Source organism: Corvus cornix, chromosome 7, assembly GCF_000738735.6.
Source record: "Corvus cornix cornix isolate S_Up_H32 chromosome 7, ASM73873v5, whole genome shotgun sequence".
Lineage (NCBI taxonomy): Eukaryota > Metazoa > Chordata > Aves > Passeriformes > Corvidae > Corvus > Corvus cornix.
In genome coordinates this window covers 13827832-13852199 of record NC_046337.1, presented here as the reverse complement: position 1 = coordinate 13852199, position 24368 = coordinate 13827832, and the positions used below count along the sequence as shown (strand labels likewise).

Here is a 24368-nt window from a genome sequence, read left to right as displayed (position 1 = left end):
GCTTTTGCAGTTGTTAAAAGCCTTTACTATAATTACTGCAATTTTAATTTTTTTTTAATATTCTGTATATAAAAATGTATTTATCATAACTGTTCCTTTCCCAGGGGCTCTTTTTGTTCTTTTTATGCTCTTCTGCAGTCATTGTTCCTCTTGACTGGAAAAGCAGGTCCTAATGTGTCTGTGTTGTCTTTACTGAAGCAAGACTTTTCTTACCACACATTTAGTATAGAAGAACTAATGAAATCTTAACACCGCCATTGTTTATGCAACAGTGGTATGTCCTCCTTGCCCTTTGGTTTATATTTGTGCCTTGCCAACACACTGCATTCATGAGAAAATCATTAATCTATTAACCTTAGCACACTGATTTAATTTACAAGCTATAGTTAGAACTGGTTCACTGCAGCTGCATCTGTAAAAATGAGCTGAACCAACTTCTGAAAACTTCATGTTAGAAATATGCTAATTGCTCAAGCTGCTCTCTGGCCCGTTACAATATCAGATGCATCACAGTGAGGCCTTTCTGAATTAAAAAAAAGTCATTACCTATTTTAATATTTTCTAGTAAGTGTGCAGTGCCCTGCTAGAGCTGGCATCTTTTATCCCGAAGGGTCATCAGCCTGAACCCATCAATTTGACATATTTGGCTGAAAAAGTCATCGTCATCTCTCATTAGACTATGAAACACATCAAGGCTGTTCTTTTAAAATTAAGGAACAGTTTCTCATCTGTCAATCTGGAAAAGAGACAGAATAATTTGGCTGCCACTTGTATACTAAATTATTATAAGGACAGTAATGGTGTCATATAACAACAACAATCACATGATCTTTTGAGCAAGTAAATAAGATGTGTTCCAAATGTAAGTTACATCATGCAGATTAAAACTATCTACAAAATAAAATGCTCTGGGCCCAATTCTCTTGCTATCCCAGCTAACAAGTACTTCGTCATTAATTCTAAGCAGACAAAGTATACAGTTTAATTCAAATAAAGGTCTGTTTAAGATTTTTGACACTTTGTAATATAGTATGGACAAAAAGCAATTATCAAATTAGTTTAATTAGGTTAGGATTGTCACATAATTTTAGAAGTTCTCATTTGATTCTGGTACACAGTGTTAGCAAAATATTTTTTCACCATTCTAGAATGTGATGAAGTAAATAAGAGAAAATATGTTTTATAATGTTTGTGGAAGCAATGGCTTCACTTGCACAGTGTTCTTTCTTTTGCGAAGCTGAATTGCGCTGGGTCTTGGGGAAAATCAGAGATGGAGAGATACACTAAAAGTCATTTTGTCAAAAAGTAATCATATTATATCCCTTAATGATAAGAGGGGAAAGAAGAAAATATTAATGAAATTTGGGAAACTATTTTAGGTTAAAAAAAAGTAAAGATTTTTTAAAAGTGAACAGATATTCTATATTTTGAAATAAAAGCCACATATCGAATTTAAAAACAGAAGCAAGTTTTGTTTTACAAAGTTATATAAACTAAAAACCCCCACATTTTTCTTTTTAAACTAACTTTTCCGTTTATCCCCTGAAAGAACTGACAGCTTCCTCAAATTCCCCTTTCAGTTTGAACAGTTTGAACCACATACTTTTTTTTTTTTTTTTTTTTTTTGGTTTGAAGTTACTGGAGACTTTAGCTCCTTTCCTCAGGGTTTCTGAATACCTACCACCAATTCTGATGGCAATTAAGGGCATCCTGTAAGAGCATTACAATGGCAATTCCCCCTTAGGTGTACTATAAATGTTACAACCTTAAAGCTCCCATTCAGCACAGTACTTGAGAGACAGCTTTTTGTCAGCCCACGTGCCCTCTGGTAACAGACTTTAATGTGTCCCGTGTACTCACAAGGATGTATACATACAGTAAAAAATTGGAAGAGAAATTTAGACAGTTCTGTCTCTGCTTATTGCAGCAGGAAGGGTGAGAATGTTTCAGGGCTGGCAGAAGAAGCTCAGAGCAGAGAGCAGACAGAGAAAGGAGCTGCCCCTCTGGCAGAGGAGCCGCCTCCCTGGTACAGGAGCCCCTTGGCAAGCAGGCAGTGAAGCTCACAAGAGAATGCTGTAGAAATCATCTTTAGAGATGGGATGTGGGAGCTACCAAGGACCACCCTGTGAAGCACTCTGCTGCTTGCGCATGGTGACTGTTTTTTTGCCATGCTCCTATGGGAAAGATGCTCAATGTCTGAAGAGCAAATGTCGCCTCCTTATCACACAAAGGTGCATGAAGTGTGAAGACCTGGAAGAAGGTCTAATCTATTAAAAAAATGCTTCATTTGGCAATTTGGAATTTGTGTCCTGTTTTTTCTGCTTCAGGTATATAGTTATATCACTGCAAAATTTCCTTACTTTCCCATGGAAATAGGTTAATGTAACCAGGCCATCATTTACATTTTTCCTCGGAGCCAGCCCATGTACAACATCTTCCTGGGGAAGATAAATTGACCTGGAATTGTTTCATTAAGGAAGGAGTGACAAATGGAGTATGAATCAATCTTGAGCATACAGTCCACAATCAGGACATTTTCCTGCCTTTGTCTTCTCCTCCTCCCACCTCTTCCCTCTTCATCAGAACAGAGGACTCCTTTTAAGGGCTTTATAATTGGGAAGGTTTTGAAAGAAACACTAAATATCCAGTGAATCTGACGATTCTTGCTAATTTCTAACTGACTTTCCTCCAAAGTCAACAGTTTTTAAGTTCTACTCATTTTTGTTGAGTGAAAATGGGAACAAACAGCCATTTGCTCCTTTACTGAGGTTAAAGCTGAACAGACACTAGTTGCTGGCTTAATTGATTAATCATTGCAAGTGTTGCAGATGACCATAGGTAGTCAAAGCTGCTGACTATGGACACAGTGAAAGCCCATCTGACAACCTGTAACCGATATTTCTCTTATAATTCTTAGAAACAGCTAATGAAAGCAGCATACCCCACTGATCTAAACCTTTTATGTTGAAAACATAACCATAAAAATTTGAGTCAGAACCTTTAAGTGAAAAGTCAGAGGCCAAGAGATCTTGGAGTATGTGATTATTCCTTCCCAATCCCTTGTGTAAGTGGTTATATGAAGCAGTAAGACAACTTAACTGCTAAACTGCTTGTAATTATTTACCAAGACAAGCTTTTAATTTGTACCTAACAGGTCTACCACCCTCAGACCTGCCTCTCAAGCCTTTTGACCGTGTCATAAGAGGATAAGGTGATCTCTGTTTCTTAATGTTGTTGTGCTTGATTTTATGACCTTAATAACCCCTAAAGATTAGGTTTTGGTTTACATTTGAAAGATACCCTCTTTTATGGACATGGCACTAAGCATTTATGGATTTGGCACTAAGACAAACATTAGTTAAAATTAGTCCTCTTAACTAAGACAGTCAGAACTATTAGAATTTGAAACACTTTAATCAAATACATTCAACAGTATTTTTGCACTGATTTTCTCTGTTCCTGCTGTCTGCCTGACTGTCCTTTTATCCTTCACAAGTTTCGACTCCATTATTCAGCTCCAACTGTTTTTAAAGGAAAAGCAGGCAAAGATAAGGACTGCTTCAATTTTCACGAAAACTGCAGACTGGAGAGGAAAAGGAGACCAGAGTAGCAGAGCACTGAAGGAAAGGCAGTGAGGACTCAGCATTTTTAGGCTCTGTTTAGAGTCAGTTCTCTGGTAACCACAAGCTTTCCAGTCATCAGGCACAGAGATCCAGAGGACCTGCAGCTCCCCCTCCCCATGGGGAGCCACTGAGGGAGGGAGCCTCCGTATGCTGGGGGTGGGATTTAGGGGCCAGAGACACAGATCCAAAAGCAAGAGTGTTTCACTGGCTCTGTTGCTGGCAGAAAACTCATTTTAATGAACACCGACATGCTGAGATAGAAACACGGCCATTATTCTATTGAGGCTGACAAATGCCTATTTCTCATTGAGATGAAAAAGCTTGACCTTGTGCTTAAACTAGAGATGATATGATCAAAGTACAAGTGATGTCACCTAGAAATCACCTGGAAACTGGTGAAAGCCTGATATTATTGTAAGAGTTCAAAGAATGTAGCAACACGCTCCTGTCCTTAAAAAAGTGTAATAATTTTCCCAACATGGGCAGGGTTCTTCCTTTATGTTCATTCCCACTGTCAATATTTTGTTGCAAAGCAGTCCAACAGGTGGATAATTCTTGGACATGGTAGTCCTCTGTGCTCTGTCTCCTGGCTTATTTGATATGAATTGTATTCAGCTCCATCCAGCTCATACACCAGTGCTTGCCTAAGGCACTGTCTACTGTGTGTTGCAAGTGGAAATGTCAGGATGTTTAGCATATGCTCTTCAGGGACACAGAGATCTTTCCTGGAGCACAGATGAGATTAATATTATTAATGGAGATATCGGTAGTGGAAACAATCTTCCAAATGCTTTGAATATTGAGCATATTAAACAAAGAAAATAAAACATATTGGAACACCTTAGAAACTTGCAAGGCAAATAGTAGCTCAGGGCAACAACATTTCTTATTTCCCAAGGTTTCTTTAATGAATATGCAGATTTCTTTTGCATATTTGCTCTAAAGACAAAGGCTACTTTATTATCTGAAAAGCACTTACGTATCAGTCCAAGCTGTCTGAACAGAGTTGAGGAATTTTAGCAAAACTTCTTTACCATCTATCACTCATCTGAGCAATTCCAGACAGATTGTGCAATAATTGTTGGGGAAAAAAGGAAAAAAGGATCATTTGTGTATTATTTTTGGACAATTGTCTGGCATTATTTGAAAAATAGCATATTGAACACATTAACAGAGCTAAGCATGAGAAGACCTGCAATGAAGCCATATACTGAATGTTTTTCAGTGCAGACTTATATTGTTGTGAGATTCATTAACAGTTTATTGCTAATGTTCCTCTCTCCTAATGCAACACGAATGTCAAGTACCATGTAGGTGGGAGGCTAATAACCAGCCTGACGAGATGTTTGACTGCTGGGAAGGAGTCTGTATGATCTCAGCTGTCTCCACAGGTGCTGCAGGAGGATACTAATAGGCAGCTGGCCGAGATGATAGCTGTGTGTCTCTTCCAACTGGAGCTATTCTGTTCTGTTCTGTTCTGACATGCCCTCTTGCAAGAAGATCTATTCAGCCTCCACACAGTGTGGTGAATCCTGGTCTGGTGTGGGAATTTCCTTCCCATAAACTAATAAGCAAACTTACAATAGCTTAAAGAAGCCTAGATTTCTAGAGTCTATAATTAGGGAGAATAAATCCCAAACCTTATTGTTAGCACTGCTTAACCATCCCTTTCCAAAGCTTGTTCTGAGGGCTTAACCTTGCTATGAGGTAGTGAGACCTTTTTTTTTTTGAAGAGCTTTGAACATGCCCTGGTCAGAGGGGCTTGATGTCTCCTGTAGGTGTTTAGATGGTGTCTTGCTCTCTGTGTTTTGCCTGTTAAGCTGGAGTCACGTCTATGGAAGGAAATTTATACTGCCAAAACTTGATGCTACTACATTCCTAAGTAGCAAAGAACTTAGTTTAATCTTCTAATAAGGAGTCCTTTTTGTGTTACTGTTCACTAGAATGGCTCTCTGTAGACAGTGTTGACTTTCATGCAACCTAGAAAATTATAATAATTTCCAAGGCTTTTGTTTCTCTTTCAAATCTGGTTGAAACTGGTCAGTGGATCCAAAAGTTCTTGATGAGAAGTGGCAGATGGATGAACAGATGATTAAGCAGACAGATAGACAGCAGGAACACATAAGACTCATTTCATTAGGAAACTGGACTGAAAACAGAAGTAGCAGTGGGTACTTGGATAATATTTATATTTTGGTCACCAATTTAAAAAATGCCACATTTTGGAAACCATTTCAAAGCTTGTAGATGACATCCTTAGCGGTTTAAACAGCAAAAGAAAAAAACAAAGGAACATTGCTGGTACTTTTTTCCAGCTCCTTTTTTTGTTCAGAATGCTACATTGTTATAGTTTGGACTGTATTTTATACCTTTAAAGCCAGATTCAGCTTGGACAGCCCTGGAAATTTCAATGGAGGATTAATGTGTGTCATTAAGCAAAGAAATATGGTCTAGTAGTTTTCAATAGCAACAAATGCTTGCTATGGTACTTCTCTGACCAACATATTTTTCACTTACTGTAAAGCCTTTGGGCTGCTCTTAAGTGTATGAAATATCCATGCAGGAAAGTTGACAGTGAATTGTTGTGATTTGAGTTGGCTGCTACATTCCTGCAGCAAAGGGCATTCTTGTTCCTAAACATTTTCCTTCCAAGCTGATCCAGCAGAAAACCAGCTCACCAAAAGGAAAGCCCCTTCCCCCATTTAATATTTACTTATTTACTCATATTTACTGTTTGCTTTAGAGGGCTATTTACTTATTGGCAAATTGATCCAAGTCAGCCTGTAGTCAGACTGTCAGTTGATCCATTAACAGGGAGAGGTTTGCTAGGTGCAGACAGAGAGGGCAAAAAGCAGGAATGCTCTTTTGGGTGGCTGAAATACATCATAAACCTACATGCAGGAAAAACAAGTTCCCCAGAAGAAAAGCAAGAGAAAAGCAGCTGGTTAAAGCTGGAGACTTCCTTTCTGGACTGCTCTGAGCAGAGCAGAGAACTCCAGACATTCACAGTCTAGTGACTCCTTTGAACTACAGTAGCTCTAGAAGGCCATGGAAAAAGTTGGGCTTAGTATTCCCTGTGTGAGGTTATATTGGAATGCACTAAGAAGTCAGGTGCCTCTCTCAGCTGTCAAAATCAGGACCCTAGGGCAGAGCTGTGCCATCCTTCCTTCAGGGGTGCTGCTCTTCCACAGCTGCATCAGCAGTGACAGGACTCTGAGGCCAAGCAGCAGCAGTCACTGCTGGCCCTGCTGGCTCAAAGCAGGGCACTGTCCCAACACACAGAGTGGAACACCAAGTGGTTCACAGACAAGTGGAATTTGCAAAGGCTCTCACTGCGAAACTGCTTCTGCTTCCTTCGAAATTGGTTCTCTCACACATTCCGCCTGCTCAGTCGGGCCAATGGTGAAAGTTTTGAAAACTCCATTTTATGAGTATGAGAAATATGATAGAATCAAGCCAGGAACATAATATATAGCCTCTGCCCACCTTCTCTGCTTTCTAACTTCCCAGTTTAATTCACCAGTTGATGCTCCCTAGCAGGTTGCAAAAGTCTGCCTTCTCAAGCAGTCATGAGAGAGCCTGCAAACTTCTCAAAAGAATGTTCATAATGTATCAAACCCATTTACCACTGCCTCCAGAGAAGTATGCTTTGGAACAGTCTCATAAGGTCAAGTTATCCCACTGAAACACCTATTAGTATAAAGAGAATGAAAAAAAAAGAAAGAAAGAAAAATGAACAAGCCAACAGCAGTAGCACAGCCCTGGAAAATATGAAGTCATAAGTAGAGTTCAGCCAGAGCAGACTCCCATTAAATTTTGTTTAAGAGCCAAGTTCCACCCTGAGATATATGTGAGCTGCAGTTTATTTCAGGGAGAGCTGTGCTGTACTTCATGCCATGGCAAGGCTTGGACACAAATATGTGTCTGTTACAAGACAGAGAGGAGTAAAGCCCACTTCCTTTTTGCATTTTTTTGGTTCTGTCCGTATAGGTGAAAGAGAAAACTTAACTGGATAAAACAGGCCACAGGACCCGAGCTTTACAGGGCTTCTCTGTCAATTTAATTCCTTCTTCCACAAGACCTGAATGTCTGCCTTTCCAAACCCAGTAGGCTACTTTCGTGAGACATGGTTTTCTTTCCCTGTGGCCCTGCTACACCCACGAGTGTTAAACACACAGGCAGGAGCTTTAAAGCTTGTCTTTCTAGCTTGTCTGCCCTTGAGAGTCCCTTTAGGAGACAGTCAGCAAGAAGCACTCCCTAGGAGATGCACATGCGCTATAAAGAAGGGTCATACACAGCAATCTGGCTTTAACTCTTTAAAACCTTACCCTGTATATTTTTGCCTGACAAGTAGGAGCTCTACTTAATGGGGAGGGAAGAAGGGGTGGCAGAGATATTCCCTGTCCTGGCTTCATTGCAAGACAGGGGCTAGGCTTACCAGCACCTTTGTACTGTGCTGCGTTGCACAGCTGGCTTCTGACAAAAGTCTTTATTGTTGCTGGGGTGGACAGCTGCTGCACAGCTGGCTGATGGAGGGGACAAAATGATAAAGTCATGGTCACACGCCCCTGGAGGCACTGGGGTTACCTGGGAGAACTGGACAGAGGAGTTCCCTGCTCTCTGCCACCAGCTGTGCATTCAGTAATGCTGAGCTTCAAAGGTTGAATTCTTTCAGCTAGAAGTTAAAAGAGCTCGCTCAAGAAGAGAGGCAGCCAAGGCTCAGTCCTGCCAAGCGCTGAGTCGATGTGAGCAGGAGGTTAAAGTATTTCGTATGAGAAACTCTGGTAAATGCAAAAGCTTTTATACCCCAAGGCAACCATTTAAACACTGAATTACTAATTCTGGCTCAAAACTTTCCCATTCCTCAGATCCCTTGATTGTTGCCCTGTGCTTTAACTCTCCATTAAGCATCTGCTACTGGCTCTAGTGGGTTAGACAGACCATCAGCTCCATGCTCAGTGCAGCACTTTCATGGGCAGAGATGAAAAAGCTTTTAAGTCCTGGTTAGTCAAGAATACCCAGCACCATCAGGATCAAACCTGCACTGGCCATCATTTGTCATGGATTCTGTAGCAGGTGGGTAGAAGTGGCAATGTCCCCAGGAAAGAAAGTCTCTTTGCCTTAATACTTGTGTAACCTAACAGCTGGTGAGGGCCAAGGGAGACACACAGGCAGCTCTGGTCATGCCACAGCATCACTTCATTGTGCAATGGCAGTGAAACATGGGGAAAATCGGTACCAAATCCCATTATCTAGAAGATGGATTGGAAATATCGCAGCAAGGCTGGGGAATGGAAAAGACAGATGTGTGTGGCCGTGGGAGTCTGGAGAGACATATGACCCTTGGCCACAGCTGGTGTGCCATGGCTTTGCTTCTGTTAATGGACAGAATTTGCATTTCTTGCTACATCTCCTCTCACCCAGGATATTTTCAGTGGAGCGGGGAGTGGGAGGAAGTGATCCTCTTAGGAATATGGATGCTCATGTCCACAGACAGCAAGCTGGTGCCTTAAAGTGCCAAATAGTGGAAAACAAAATCAATTGCAAAGCTGAACACCCACATTTATCAGTATTTCCCTTGCAGACTTCCCTCAGCCACCCAAAAGTACTGGACATTGCTGTGTGCTGCAGGCAGCAGGGCGTGACTCGGGAGGGTTGATCCCCTAGGGTTTGACAACTTCTTAGGTGTGAGCTGTGAAGGAAATTGCTTGGGTGGAAAATGGCATTTGCTGTATGTTGCAGTTTCCAAATCTCTTTTTCTCATTCAATGAGGAAAATATGCCCCTCTCTTCCAGAATAAATCACAGATACAAACTTTAAATACAGAACATGTGCTTTTCCCCCTCCCACATCTCCCCCCAATGACTGCTGCAGTTTCATATCTGACAAAAATAGCCATCCAGACCTCCAAAGGGAGGAGCTTGTATTTCTCCCTCTGGCCATCTCCAGCAGCTGCCAGCTCTGCAAGGCCCTGGGGCTGCACCACAGTTGAGAGGGGGGAAGATTCACCCAGAGATTTAGTACTCAGATCACTTAAAAATAGCAGAGTGGCAGCAGCAACGTGGAAGTTTTACGGTCCCATCTGCTCTGCTACTGGACTCTGGAGAAAACAGGACACAGGATATGCTTCCTGTCTGGGGAAGGCTTGTAGCAGCCTGGAAAAGAAGGCATGACCTTTTCCTTAAAGGAAATGCATGTCGTGGAGAGGAATAGGGACGAAAAGTCCAGGCTGCATTTTTTTCTTTAAAACAGTGTCATTCAGCTGTACCTCGTCTTGCTTTCTCCCCTGTGTTTAAAGCTGATCTTTACTTATTTAGCAAAGTCACATTTTAAAGAGTTTCATCCCTCTCTGCCACCCCATCGTTGCTCCAGTCAGTCATAAATCTTCTGACACAAATCAGAGGCGCTGAAATGAAAGGTTTCATTCATTGCAAGCAAAGGAAGCCAGAGGAGGTACCTCAAGAGAAGAAGGGCTCAGCTTATGCTCTGTTTCCAGCTCACAAATGGTTATGTCCCCAGGATGTAGAGATTAAGCATATCACACAGACCATGGGAGGAGGAAGAAGAGTCTTTGTCTGAGATTCACAGATTTTAATGGATTCCAGAAGGGGAAATCTTTTACCCCAGGAGCAAAAGCAAAGTTCAGAGAAATGTAAAAGCATTTATCTCCCCAGTAACGTTCCTGCCTGCCAAAAGCAGGAGGGGTGATTTACTCCTCCTTGGTACAAAGAGTCCCTTATGGATCATTAATCCACAGGGAGAATGAGCTCAGGAGCCACATCTTTTCTTAATGTGCAAGAACCTTGAATCAGCAGGAAGTTTTCTTTAGGAGCATACAGGATCAGTTTATCTTTATTTGCTTCCCACTACCCCCTGTTTTCAATAGTGTTTCCTACAAGAGTTCTAGTTACCATTGATAAATCACTTTGCCTTCATTAAAATCTGTGCTGATAGTAGATGAGGCTGCTGTGAACTAAACCAAGGCATTTGAAGCAGAGCAGTATTAAAAACTTATGGTCTGAAATCAGCAAATTCTGATACAAAGTCCAATAAAATCAATATGAGCAATCTCAAGTTCCAGGGTACAAGGACCTCAACAACACTGATTTCAGCACTGTAATGGCAGCTTGCAGTAAGGAAGGCATTTCCCAAGAAAATGCAGAAACGGGAAGGACACAGAAATGGTTGACTATTTGTTTACAGGCCAGGACCTCAGGTGATCTCAGGTGATGAAGCCTTCTGTTTACAGCTACAGCTGTACAGAAAACATGTACCAAAATTTATGGTAGGAAAGGGGTTGGATCTGGCGGGCACCCTTTTTTGATATTTTCTCATTTCTTTAGGAGTAATAAAAAGAAAAGTAGTCTCATTTTGTCTCACTTTGGCTCTGTGAAAGCATCTGAAAATATTTCTATAATGTCTCAGTTGCTAAGTGAGGAACATTATAGACTGTGTCTCTCTCTATATATTCACAATACACAGACATTCACAATATGCCACTGCTCTATGGTGGATGGCATTTTATACTCTTTACCTCTGCAAAAAAGAAGTGCAGCAGAGAATTATGTTTCTGTATTCAAATCTCCCAAGAAGCACTCACTCCACGCTCAGATTTGCCAGGTTCCACATAAGTCTGGTAAATCCACATCCTTATTACTGTAAATGACTTACAAGATCAAAAATGTGGCTGAAAGGGAAAACCCAAAGCTGGCTGGTGTCCTTGGGTTTTATGCTCTCCTGTGTGTCTGCATGTGCACACAGCATCCTTTGTTTTGGCTTTTTGTCACACAGTTAGGCTTTGACAAATTGTAAAGTATTAAGATTATAACAATCATGTTTACATGTATTACCACCTGCTACTCCATTTCTTCCATGGTGCTTAAATGTTCAGGCATGTGGCTTTGAAACACTGTACCTTTAATGCACTTAAAAACTCTGCTGGATTTCCAGCTTGCTTTGATCTCCACAGTCCAGAGACTATCTCAGAGAATACAAAAAAATGTGTTTAGGGGAAAAATATTTTCAAGGAGAAACCCCTAAATCCTTTCAGCTTGATATGCATTACCAGTTGATGTCATACTGAAGGTTGTTTTTTGAATTATATCTTCATACTTCAGGAGGCTGAAATCTCTGTCCAGAATCAGCAACTTGGTGAGGTAGCTTGAGAAGACAGATGTCGTCAGTGCCACATGAGCACCAAAGTGTCAAATAATTATTTGGTGATTTTTGTTTAGAAAGGAGATAGAAGGAGAGATCATTCTGTCCTGATAAATTTACAGACTAAACAAAATAAAAAGGATACACTTTTGCAATGAAGACTGTATTTTGTCAAGAGGAAATGGAAAGGATGTGAAAGGAAAGCTTGCTATTAACCATAAGTAGGAAGGAGACATTAATTGGAGACCTGGAAACAGAGGAAAGACTTAGATAACCAAGGCTTTGAAAAAAAACCAGCTTCTTTTGAGGGCTGAACAACACCATCTTTTCCATCTCTCGCCATGCCAAGTTAGCATGCATCACTACCCTTGTGGTAATGGCTTGGATTTGAAGTAAGTTCAAATTGTCCCCTGTACAGCAAGTAGAAATCAGATCTGGGTTCTTGGGTCAGGATGTGGGATGGTTAACTTGAGGAAAGGTGTTTCGAGGAACCAGATCCATTCAGTTATAAAAAAGGTGAGATAGAAGGGTATTTTTCATTTTTTGAGGATGTTCATGGGTCCAGTCACACTAACCATTGCTTGAGCTCTAGGTATGAGGAGTAGACAGCTCTAAGTGGGAGATGGTAACGTGCCAAAGGCACAGCAAGGTTTCAAAAGAATTTGTTTCTTCACATTAGGGGTACACAGCCTTCACGAGAAGGACCTACCAAGCACCCTTTGAATCATATAATCATAGAATGGGTTGGGTTGGAAGGGACCTTAAAGATCATCTGTTTCAAACCACACCCCCATGGTCAGTGGCATCTTCCACTAGACCATGTTGCTCAAAGCCCCAGCCAACCTGGCCTTCTTCTCCCTGACCTGGTGGTGTTCTTCTTGGCCTTGGTGATGTTAGCAGAAGCTGTTCACTCTTCTTCATGACTGGAGCAGGGATAGGATGAGTGACAGGAAAAGTGACAGAGTGTTCAGAGCACACTGAGTGGTTTTGTAGAAAACCCCTTTTTCCCCAAAGCAAAGGGGAAGCTGAAAAGGGGTTCCCAACTGGAGATTTGGTTCCTGGTGTACTCAGCACTTTATTCAGGGTTTTCTGTAGAGAGAGATACAGCCTCATCCTGTGTATAGCCCCTATTTGCACCAAGGGCTTAACTGCCCTTAGTAACTGGTAGCATAGGCTTCTCTAAACTAAAAAAAAAATTTCTCTATGAGTTCATTAAGGCAAAACTGGATTTTTGTGCAACAGAGTCCAAAACTCAAAGGCCATTGACGTAATTATGGAAATTCAAAAGAGACAGACAATAATCATCTCTCCCAGTCGTGTGATCCAGAATGTAAAAAGCATGTCCCAGTTGTAAATAAAAATTGCTATGTGATGAGAGGAAAGATCTGGAGAGGGGAGGTGTTGTTTCGTAGCAAGCTGTGAAGATGAGAGAGCAAAGAGAAATCAATGGAGAAGAGGGGGAGAGAGTGGAAGAGGGGGCAAGTCCCAGAGGAAACAAAGCCTCAGCCCAGATGGTGACAGGGAAAGATCTATGTCTTCCTGTCCTGTTCTTTTCTTCCTTCCCACTGGCAGAACTGTGGAAGGTCCTTGAAAGAAGTGGGGAAATGGCATTTATCAGCTGGGACCTGTGTCTTTTGTATGTTCAGATATGACCGTTTACTTGTGGGCTGAGAACAGGACAGACAGGTGGGATTAGGAGGTGCAGAGGATATCTCAACTAGACAACATGAGAGAGCAGGTGTGAGAGAGGCCACAGATACATCAAGGATTTAATTTCCTGCTTGCTTTGTTGGATGGGACTGGAACTGTGCTCATTACACTTGAATGAACCATTGATAGTTAGAAGAACAATCTCAGCTAGCTCATGAGTGCTGGTTATAGAAGTTTCAGGAAATAAAAGACTGGACTGTTTCATAATAAACTGGTAAATTTCTAGCCCTAATATATGCTATGAAAATCTTGAAAGCAGAATTCAACAATATATCCTAGAAGACAGAAATAAAATATAAAAATCCAGCATGTCATTTTAAACATCAGGATTTTTGAATATGTACACAAGTTTCCTGAACTCTTGCATTACTACATTTTTATGGTAACTCTTCACAATCCACTAGGAATATTTTTTCCCTCTATTAATTCATACATGTAACTCTTCAATCACTTGTGTTTTGTGATTTAACACTTTGTGTTAAGTGATTCGTGGGCTATTTGTTTTACTTAAGGATTATTTGGTTTATCTAAAGTCAGCCATCAAGACCCACTTTTTCATTCCTTCTTAAGTGACTGAAATTTTTGAAACATCCAATTAGTAGACAAGAAGCATCTTGCTTTTGTGTTAGTGAGAACACTTTTCAAAGGAAATGAGCTGAAGAGCAGAGAAGAAGTTTGCCTACCAAAAAAAAAGTTAAACTGGAATAACAATTCTGTAAAATCCATTCCAGTATAAATGAATCTTCTCAACTGTTTGAGTGGGACACAGAATTACATAATATGAGTGTTTCCAAAGGGGTTTAGTTTTTTTTAAAGAATAATTTCAGTATGAATATACTAATCTTATCAGTGTTTCTAGAAAACTGTCCTAAAGATGCAGCTACCAAATTCTCCCAGCACAGATGAGCTAGAAGAGGGATATAAATCTGAACAAATAAAGCCATAAAAGTAGTGGAAAGGGTGGTGTGTATAAATATGTGTGTCCTTGTATATGTATGCATACAGATATCTGGTATATTGTATACACATACACTTTGGGTGTGCATATGTGTGTGTACAGACAGAATTCAATCTTGTTTTCTAGGTTTGGTATTACTGAAAGAGTCTCTGCTTGCAACTCTAAACACCTACACATATGTAAGGATTTGATGTCTGATTCTGCATGGCTGTGACCTTGTCACATATGTTCTTTATGGTGTGGACTGCCTCATAAAACTTGATACTTTAAACATGCAGTCCCCAGTAAAATAGGCATTTATCACTCACAATAACAAAGAACTGTCTCAGGGTGTGTTCAAAAACCCCCCTGCAACTTACTGATAAAAAGCTTAACTCTGTTTCAGGGCTTATCTGAAGAAGAAAGAGGTAGAGACCCTCATGAAGTAACCGACTTTTTTTCCCCTCTTAAGATGAAAAAGGGAGGCAGAGGAAGGGAAAAAAAGCCACTTTAAAACTCCAATGCAGCAGAACAAGTTTAACCCATTGAGATTTTAAGTGAAGTTTTCTGCTTCATCAGGAAGAACCCTGTGGTGAAACATATGTCAGAAGAGAAGAAGATATGAGAAACTGGCTTCCTTTGCATATGAGATGATTAATTAAGAGGAAAATCACTTAGCCAGCTGTCTCATTGGTGAAACTACACGTGCAAGGTACATCTGCAATAAGGGAACAGCATAGCACAGGCAATGTGTTTGATTTCCATGCTAACATAGCAGAGATAGGAATCTGGTGTGAATTAGATCATGCTGACTCTTGGAGAAACAAAGGAGTCCAGACCTTATTTCAGCTACAAATTATGAGCTGCATGTCTGTTGTTATAGCATTGCAGTATCGTTACTTGCTGCAGTTGAGTTATCAGTTACAAATAAATTACCCAGAGAAGAGAGGCCTTTCCTCCATTCGTGTCCATAAATTGTTGGCAAACCAAACCTGATTTCTCCAAGTGACACTTTTCTCCATTCTCCAAGTAGTTTTTCAGAATGCTTAGCAGCTGGTGAATTTTTCATTGACTCATTGCTGGGGTAATGCTGTCAAATGCATCTGATTTAGGAAATTAAGTAAGTAAAACACAATTGTCTACTGCCCCAATACTTGCCCTCCTAAGGTGTTCTTATATTTTTGTCACTGTGGCATCTGGGTTTTTCATGAATTTTCTATCACAACTTGTATGAGAAACAAAAAATTGTAAACAAAGTTCCTACTTATGCCAAATGCTGTTTTCAAAAGTTTTCTGGTCTTTCTGTGGGAAACAAACAGGGCAGTTGCTAAATGTCTTCTGAGCTATGTTTTTTTTTCCTGAGCATGCATTAAAAAATTAGGGAGTGGGAAGCAAAGAGCTGTTGCCCCAGTGGATCTACTGGAATCAAACCAACTCCTACCTCCCCAGCTTTTCCCAGCTAAAAGCGGACTCCCCAGCAGTGTCTATGGAGAGCAGTCATTTCTCTCCCACCTGTAATCTCTCCTTTTTACCAGCCTTTTGAAGAAGAGGTGACTGTACAGCACCTAGCACAATCAGATCCCTCTGTTGGCGTGAATTTCTCTATGCTATAGGAATACTAATCCCTCCCTGACAATAGAGACAGGCACTGCACAGAGCACACACACAAACAGACATTCATTAGAGAATGCAGTCCTGGAAGCCTGTTTCACAAAAGACTTTGCTGATTGGACTCAGTCATTTGAGCAGTGATGGCTACAGGGTATATTACACAAGAGCCTAGAAAGAAAGGTGCAGCAGTATCAGCAATGAGATGCAGACACTGCATAATTCTGTAATATTAACAGGCTTAAGCACACAACTAGCCATAACCTGGATCTTTAACATCTACTGTGTAATTTTTTTTTTTTTAAATGATGCCCAGCAATGCTGAAAATTGAGTATTTTAAACCAGCAGACTCCTATTTGGGTCGACATCCTCCCTATTCTCTCTAGTTCAGTGGTTTGCCAACATTTCTGCTGTTAATTACTGAAATTTCAGGTGCATTCTGAGCCTTTCAATTCCCAGGCTTTCACATAAATATGTCAGATGGTGAGGGTGTCAGGATAGCCCTGGGGTATAAAGCCAAATTTTCCAATTCATATGCACAGTGGTGGGAAACAAACATACAAGCAGAGACTTTCAATTTACATAAATGCTTGTGGGATATGTTTTGAGATTTCTGTGCTAAAAATGAGAGGTTATTATAATCTGTAGGTTTCCTTGTGTATAAATGCTCACAGGTTTACCAGTGAAGACCAGATTTTCATAATCAATACCTCTGTCTTAGTTTATCACTCACTGTCACAGGCAAGCACTTCTGTTGATTAAGGGCAATGAAATCACATATATTGCCAAGGTGTGAATAATATAATTAAAAGCCTACAGGGTTCATTCAAGACTTTTCACAGGTCATGTGTGAAAGGCAAGTGGTATTGCTCCAGGAACATGTAAAGGACCAGTTTGCAGCACCGAAATATATCTCATCATGAGTTAAGATGGGGCAAGGCTGTTCTCAGAACCACACTCCCCATTCACAACTATAAGTCACTCTGCCTTTGTCTGAGGCCACCTTTGCAAGGTCTCAGCCTCTCTGGGGGACAGCCCACCCACACATGACTCATTTTGCCAGAAGCTGTAGGTTTCATTGGGGCAGGTGGAGAAGCTTAGCCTGATGGAGCTGAGACCTCCTGCTTGTAAAACAGAGGCAGCACCAGACTGCTCCCCTGAGCAGGGCAGTGCCTGGGTTACTGCTGGAGGACAGCTGGCAATGCAGACGGAGTGCACACAGCTCAGAAGGCTGGCTTTACTTCACACTGTTCCTCACCCTCTTCCTCCCTCTGCAGCTGGGGCATGGCCTGAGGACCAGCCTTACTTCTTGGTTTGTTTTTGGGCCAAGTCTTCTTCACTGAACACATCACACTGCTTCCCTATCCACCCAGGAGGACCTTGTTTGTTGATGGGTGATGAGGAAGAGAAGCCTCCACAAACTGCTCTCCTTAACCACTAACTCCTTTGACAGCTGGCATTTGAAGTATAAGAGGCCCCAGACAAACATTCCCAGCCTGCTGGGTACAGATTAAATCCTGTCAATTGCAGAGCACCTTCTCCAAGGTGATGGACACGTTTCACCCATAAAGATGGTTTTGCATGGATCACCGCCTCCCCAGGTTGAACCTTTGACCTGGTGACGTTTATTGTCCTAGTCCTTCACCTCATTTGAGCTGTCCCGCTGCCTCAAAATAGGGTCACTGCTGTCTAAAAGGAAGAGGGCAAACGCTGCCAGCTGAATTGAGATTGCCAGACCTGTGGAGTTCGTCAGGTTTCATAGTAAGTCAGGCAGCTACTGCTTGTACAATCTGAGCAGGAAGCAAATGCATCACAGAGTTACTGTCTCCCTGGCCTCTGTTATGTGTACAGAGAGCCCACCCAGATATCTGGTGGATATCTGAGCTGGGCATGGGAAGTGCCCAAGGTGAGACAGTGGGGCATCCCCATATGGAGGCAGAATACATTTACAGTGTTCACAGAGTTGAATACTTAAAATCTGAAACAGTAGTCCGGTCCCCACTGGATTGACAGGATCATACTGCATTTATAGAATGAATAAAAATTTCTTATCAGCTGTGTGTGAATACAAGGAGATAAGCAAAGAACATGAGCAATAGGTAACTTAACACTGTTCAGTCAGTTGGCAGCTGCTCTGTGGGCTCACCTGCAAGTATTCAGCAAAGAATTAATATGTTCAGTAAAGTCAGAAGTATTTGATGATTTTTTTATGCATTTTCACACCCATCTCAAAGATTTTCACTGTGGCTATGAAACAAATTTGTTTTCCCAATTATTCTGCCTCTCTGGCAAACATCTGCTGTCCATGCTGCGCAGTGCCTGTCAATACACTGAACTTTCAATTGTTTCTTGTCTTGTTTCCTGCAAAAAGAGCAGGAATTTTACTAGGCAATAAGACCCTTTTCCCAAAGACCTTCCCTCAAAACCTCAACCATTATCAATGCACCAAGCTTGCATTATACAGAAATATGGTATTATCAGACTCACCTCTAACTTTTGTTCTTAATCTATAAATTGGATCCATATAATTAAAAAAAAAAAAACCAACAAAAACCCCCAACAACTAAAGAAAAGAATATATTGTAACTATTTTTCAGCCAGAATACTTCTTCTAGCTGGATTGCAAGCCATTTATTCTCACAGAGAGTCATATGATCTTAAAATAGTTCAAGTTGAGAATTCCTGTCCACATTTTGGAGAAAAACAAGAGAACCTGCTGCATCCGCCTTTTTTCATTATGCACAGACAAAAGGCCCCTTGGGGCACTAGCTCCTTATCTGGTTTTCCCCTAGGGCCTTCTGTGGGGTCTGACAACCTGGGTCTGCCAGAGAAGTGGTTTTTAATGTATTCAGGACTGTAGAGATGATCCTGCATATGTCACTTGGCCAAGCCTGTCACTAAATAAACAAGATTGGCTCTGGACCCTTGTTGGTATTTCACAATACACAAGAAGAACCTCAGTGAGTCATGACCACCCTCCCGGACACGCTTGGAGAGCAGAAATAGCAGTAATTTACTCAAGCTCTTCCAAACCCAAGCTCTCAGAATCCTGAATTAGCCTGCCTGTATCTTTCCTGTCGATAGCAGAAAACAAGCTGCAATTGAAAACAAGCTATAATATTCTGAACTGCAGAATGAAGTAGAATAAAATATAAAGGTAGCATCTAATCTTTCTTGTTGGTTAGAACTCACAAAAAGGACTAAAGAGTAACTAGAAACTGCTGGTTGAGATTACAGAGGTTCTGCTTGCTGTGTCTTTTCTGCTGGATCAGCCTGCCTCATTCAAAGCTTGGGAAACATTGTCAATGTCTGCAGCCATACAGAAAAAGTACCCTGGACTGCAGGTTGCTCCCAGCAGTGCTGTCTGTACTTTCTGCCTTCATTACTGATACCATGGTATGATAAATAATTCTGCTATTGGCAGTTTATTTATTAAAAATAAAACAAACGTACTTTCTTGAATTAAAACAGGAAAGATCACACAAAACCATACGGAAAAAAATAAAAAAGATATATTGCAGCACCAAAAACTCAAGAGTTTTTTCAGCTTATCAAATCATAATCCACCCCCTTTCCCTCTCCTTTCTTTTTAATACTGTCCCAAAATGAACACTACCATACTGCAGCTGAGCCTCTCACTTGACTGTTGACTTTCTTAAAATTTACTGAAATATGTGGAGTTATGCAAACAGAGGACTTGCCCTCCTGTACCCTCTCTTGCTGAAAAACTAATTTGCTTGTCCTTAAGCCCATGTTTCTAAATTTCCAGGAGCAGAAACACATTGTGGCTTTAAATATAGACTGCCAGTTTGTGGCTTGCGTCTCATGTTACACACAGACAGCTTGAGACTCTAAACGCAAGTTGAGCAGCACCATTACTATCTTAGAAAAGCGTCACTACGCTTTCAAAATGCTCTATAACTTCATTCCTGAAGGCGGGGGGAGGGAAAAACATTCAAATGAAGCTTTTCTAAGCTGGGGTTTAGGCGGAAATGTTACTAACTTTTCTCGGTCCTGTTCAGGAACCGGAGTTTGCAGAGCCTGCTTCAGTTCTTCACTCACACACGCGCACACACAAACACAAAGAATTAAGAAAGAAAACAGTTTCTTCACAACTTCTTTCCTTCAGGATCGGTCTCAGGCATTCCTTTTTTTCTTTTTCTCCCCCATATGAAATGCATTAGACAATCTTTTCCTTCAGCGACAGACTGATAAACCCACTCTTACTGTAAGGGGGAGGGGGGGTAAGGGTACTCACGTGGTTGAGATGTCGCATTGTTTTGGGAACTCATAATTTACGCCTTTGAAAAATGCCTTATTTGTGTTGACAGTCTCTCTTCCCTGCTCAGAACTGACGGCGGGATTGAGCAGAACAGCTGGAAGAACCCAGGAAAATGCTCCTCTTGTTCAGGCTCTCCTTGCCTGGCTCCTGACCCCTTTACAACTGGAAAAGGAAACAGCACATGTGTCATTCTCTTTTGCCTGTGTAGCTCACATGAGCGGGGAGGGGCACCCATTTGCAGATAGCAGTAACTGTATTCAAGTTTTGCAAGTTGGATGTATTCCACCCCTTTGCTTTTATTAGCCAGCAACCAGTGGAAAGAAAATGCTCTTTTCATTCTTAGCCAAATCCAGACTCACCTATTAAATCCACTTCCCAAACCCCTATCCACTGCTGTTGATGTTATTCCTGTTAAGTGCAAAACTTGCTGCTGACTCCCTTTCCTAAAATGTCTACCATTAGTGCGTAAGATTGAAAGTAGGACTTCCAATTTTCATTGCCCAGCATCCCCCTTAACACTCACAGTCTGACTGATTCTGTCCTTTTAACAGGTGAAAATTGAGGATGACATTTACTGGGTCAGAGTAGTTATGTCAGCATATACCATGAATTTACACTGCTCAACAAGGAGGAACCTGTGGCTGCAGCACAGGCTGAGGCACAGGTAGCTCCAGTCATGGCTCTGACTCAGGCTTCCTATGGCACCTTTGACAAAACATTTAATCTCTGCCCCAGTTTGCCATTGGTAGGATAAAGATGAGACACCTGGCGTCTCCCTAGTCTTGTTATTTTTATTTTAATGTACAGGCAGGTGTTATTTATAAATAAGATGTATTTATTGGTCTGCAGAGGTGAATTTATTCATACTCCACTGCAAGTTTTTCAGCCTGATCTAGGCTGCCAGCTGCCTTGTTTATATAGCTGCCGTTTAAAGCTATCTGTTTGGCTGTCTGCATGCTGTACTGCAGTCAGTGGCATGAAGTTCTTGTAAGTGTGCATACAGAGTCTGTAGTTGACATGGACTAGGATTTCTAGGTCATACCAGAATACAAGTAATTTTAATACATATGCCTTAAACACTAAGAAGAATGGACAAAGTTTCCATTTTCCTGGTGTCTGTTCTGGAGTCAGGATGAATTAACAGCCTGCCTGTGACAGCAAAAACACAGTAACCATCAGGATGGAAGTGGAAAAAAACAGAGTAATGAAATTCAGGCTGGGACCATCCTGTTTTGCAAAATTGTCACAGGATATTTCTGTGAAATCATCTCAGTGACCTCCTACAAGAAATCAGTGCTGTGAACTTGGCTCACAGTATTTATTTAACAGCTATAGGATGGAAAGAACAGTGACTTATTTACATGCCAACGGCAAATAACAGCTTGTTTGTGAGCATGGATGCAGTAAACTACTTCAGTCAGCATTTCCACACTCTGGGCTCATGGTAGAGAGCTCTGGAACATTTAGTGATAGAGCAAAGCAAGGCACAAAACAAAGACAGTGAAATAATAGGAAAAACTCCTGACGTTGCTCCACTGGCTTCAGCTCTATAGCGTGACATTCATTTACACCCGAAAGCTTCTCTATGAAAATACTGATGGGCATGTTTTTGATTACTGCTTCTTCTGTGTAAGAAACACAATGTGCACAGGTAAAATTGGGGCTTTCTGTTCTGGGGCATGAGAATTGTTGTCGTGCAATATTTTTACATTTAAATCTTTCATCATCCTGATCAAGCACAAGTTGAGTGGGCTTTGAGCAACCTGGTCTAGTGGAAGATGTCAGGAGGGTTGTTAACTAGATGATCTTTAAGGTCATCTAACCCAAACCATTGTATGATTCTATGATCCTTTGATCCCCAAGAAATTTCAGAACTGCTGTTGAGAACTTAGCTGCTGCAGATGAACTGAAGCATGGTGGTAGTGATGCCTTTATTACATTAGAGCCAGTTGTCTGGAGCTTCTTAAGAATTCTGTGGCAAACTACTGAAAACGGCATGCATGATTTGCTCCGGGTGCTTAACCCCTCTGCATCTGTGCAACACTTCCTGCATCTGTCTGTGTTCTTATTAAAGCTACTCTCCCACCACCAAAATCACTGGAAGTTTTGCCCAAGTTTCTATAAGAGGATTCTGGCAGAACCAAACCCACATGGGGAAGTCTCCTTTAACCCCTTGTTATCTTCTTGGGACTTCTTTCTTTGTTTATTGAATAGACTGGGATTCCCAGAAATCAGAAAGCCATTTCCCAGGGCTGTTGTTTGCCCTCAAACAGGCCATTAAAGAGACCTGCCTGACCTTTTCCACTTGTCATTAATGGGAAATATGTGATGTTGATAAGGGAAGCACCATGCAGCCCAGCACGCTTCCGGAGGAGCCTGAGACTGGGCACTAAACAAAAAGCATCCCAGCATAAGCCAACTGGTCCTGGGGGACAGGAGGCACCAAGGGAACCCAGAACAAAAGATGGGAGTGGAGCACTGGTGGGGAAAATGTGTGATTAATCATTAATTTTCAATTTGACTGAACTCTCCTAATCTTTAAACAGCAGTTGCTTCTGGCAAGAAACAAAAGCTCCCCAAAAGGGTTAAAGGGAGAAAATAACAGAAGGGTATCTGAAAGCAATTTTTGTCTAAGGACTGTGGCATTCATACAGGATTCACCACATCTGTGGGATAACACAGGTATGCTAGGAAATGTGTGTGTCAGCTCTGTGGTTTTCATCAGCCGATTACTTGATCTTGAGGCCATGGTGTTCCCATTAACCTACAGAAGAAGTATTGCTTTCCTACCCTGGTGAATACTTTTGCATCTCCAACCTTCGAAAGAATGTTTTTCTGAGTAAGGAAATGAAATTCCCTTTTTTTCTCAGTAGTGCTTTCAGATGTGACAGTGCTTTCAGGTCCAAGAGTGTTAGCTCAGAAGTGGGACCTCTTTTGCCTCTGATAGTGCAATTTATCCTACTCCTCCTAAGCACAGCTATGTAATGAATGCATGGTCAGGCCCACATGGCTGTTCTCTTTGATGCTATCTTGCTCCAAGATAAATGATATTTCACAGTCATTCAGGCTTGGCAAGCTGATACAGCATGCTGCAGCTGTTGTTCCCAACAGGAAGGGAGGGTTTGGGCTGCACTCGAAGGAAAATAAATAAATAAAACAAAGGAAAGAGGCTCTCTTCAGGAAGTTATGCCTTACAACAACAGGACATCACACTAGAAATCCCTCTCTGTGATGGATTTTCATGGCAAAACATGATGCAAAATCTGTAATCTCATCCTGTAAAAGCAGTGGCAAGATTGAAAGAGGCTGACTGGAAAGCTATCAGTAATGTTCTTCACTGCCCGCCCTGCACAGCCTGCAAACTTCAGAGAAGGTGTTTGGATCCATCATCTGGACGTTTGAGGAGAGGATGTAGCAGCAGTTGTGTCTGGCTGTGAGCTCAGCATGGGCCTCATGACAGTACTGGTGGCCACATTCAGATGAGCCAGTGATGCGTCCCACTGGGCTGCGTGCCATGGTCACCTGGCCAGCTGGTGGGAGAGGTGGTGTTGGCTTTCTCCTCTCCTTTGCTGGCTACACACTTCAGGCTGTCTTAAACATGCCAGGCTGCTGAGCTGTGTGTGGTTGGGTGGAATCCTAGGTTTTGAAGACTTTGTGCAGGTCAACACAAGCAGAGATTTAACTGCTAGGCTGAATCCTGAAGGAAGGATTCTTCATAGGAAAGCATTTGGCTCTGGATATCCCATGAAATACTATTTTCTACTGATTATCTTCCTCTCCATCTCTGTGAGGAATAATAGGTTATTTATTTGTTAACCTGTGGTGTGTTCTCCCCCCTGACTTGTTTCCTTTCTGTTTCACATTTACTTTTGTGCTGAAAGGGTGAGGAATACTGGCCATAGACGGTATGGACCATCTCAGGTCTGATGTAATGTCATGGAGAATGAAACCTTTGTGATGCAAAAGGGATCAATATAGACTTATTGCCCAGGATGGACTGTGATGCTAGTATACCTCATGTTTTATGTGATGCCTATGCAGCCTGTGACT

At 41.5% G+C, this 24368-nt stretch overlaps 1 protein-coding gene across 1 annotated transcript in view; it reads right to left on the bottom strand.

Moving 5' to 3' along the window:
- Positions 1-20516, bottom strand: part of GYPC (glycophorin C (Gerbich blood group)) — a 28582-nt gene extending 8066 nt beyond the window's left edge. The window contains exon 1 of the mRNA XM_010406985.3: positions 20295-20516. Coding sequence (XP_010405287.1) covers positions 20295-20328 — 34 coding nt within the window. The 5' untranslated portion in view covers positions 20329-20516. The remainder of the gene's footprint in view (positions 1-20294) is intronic.
- Positions 20517-24368: the final 3852 nt, after the last annotated feature.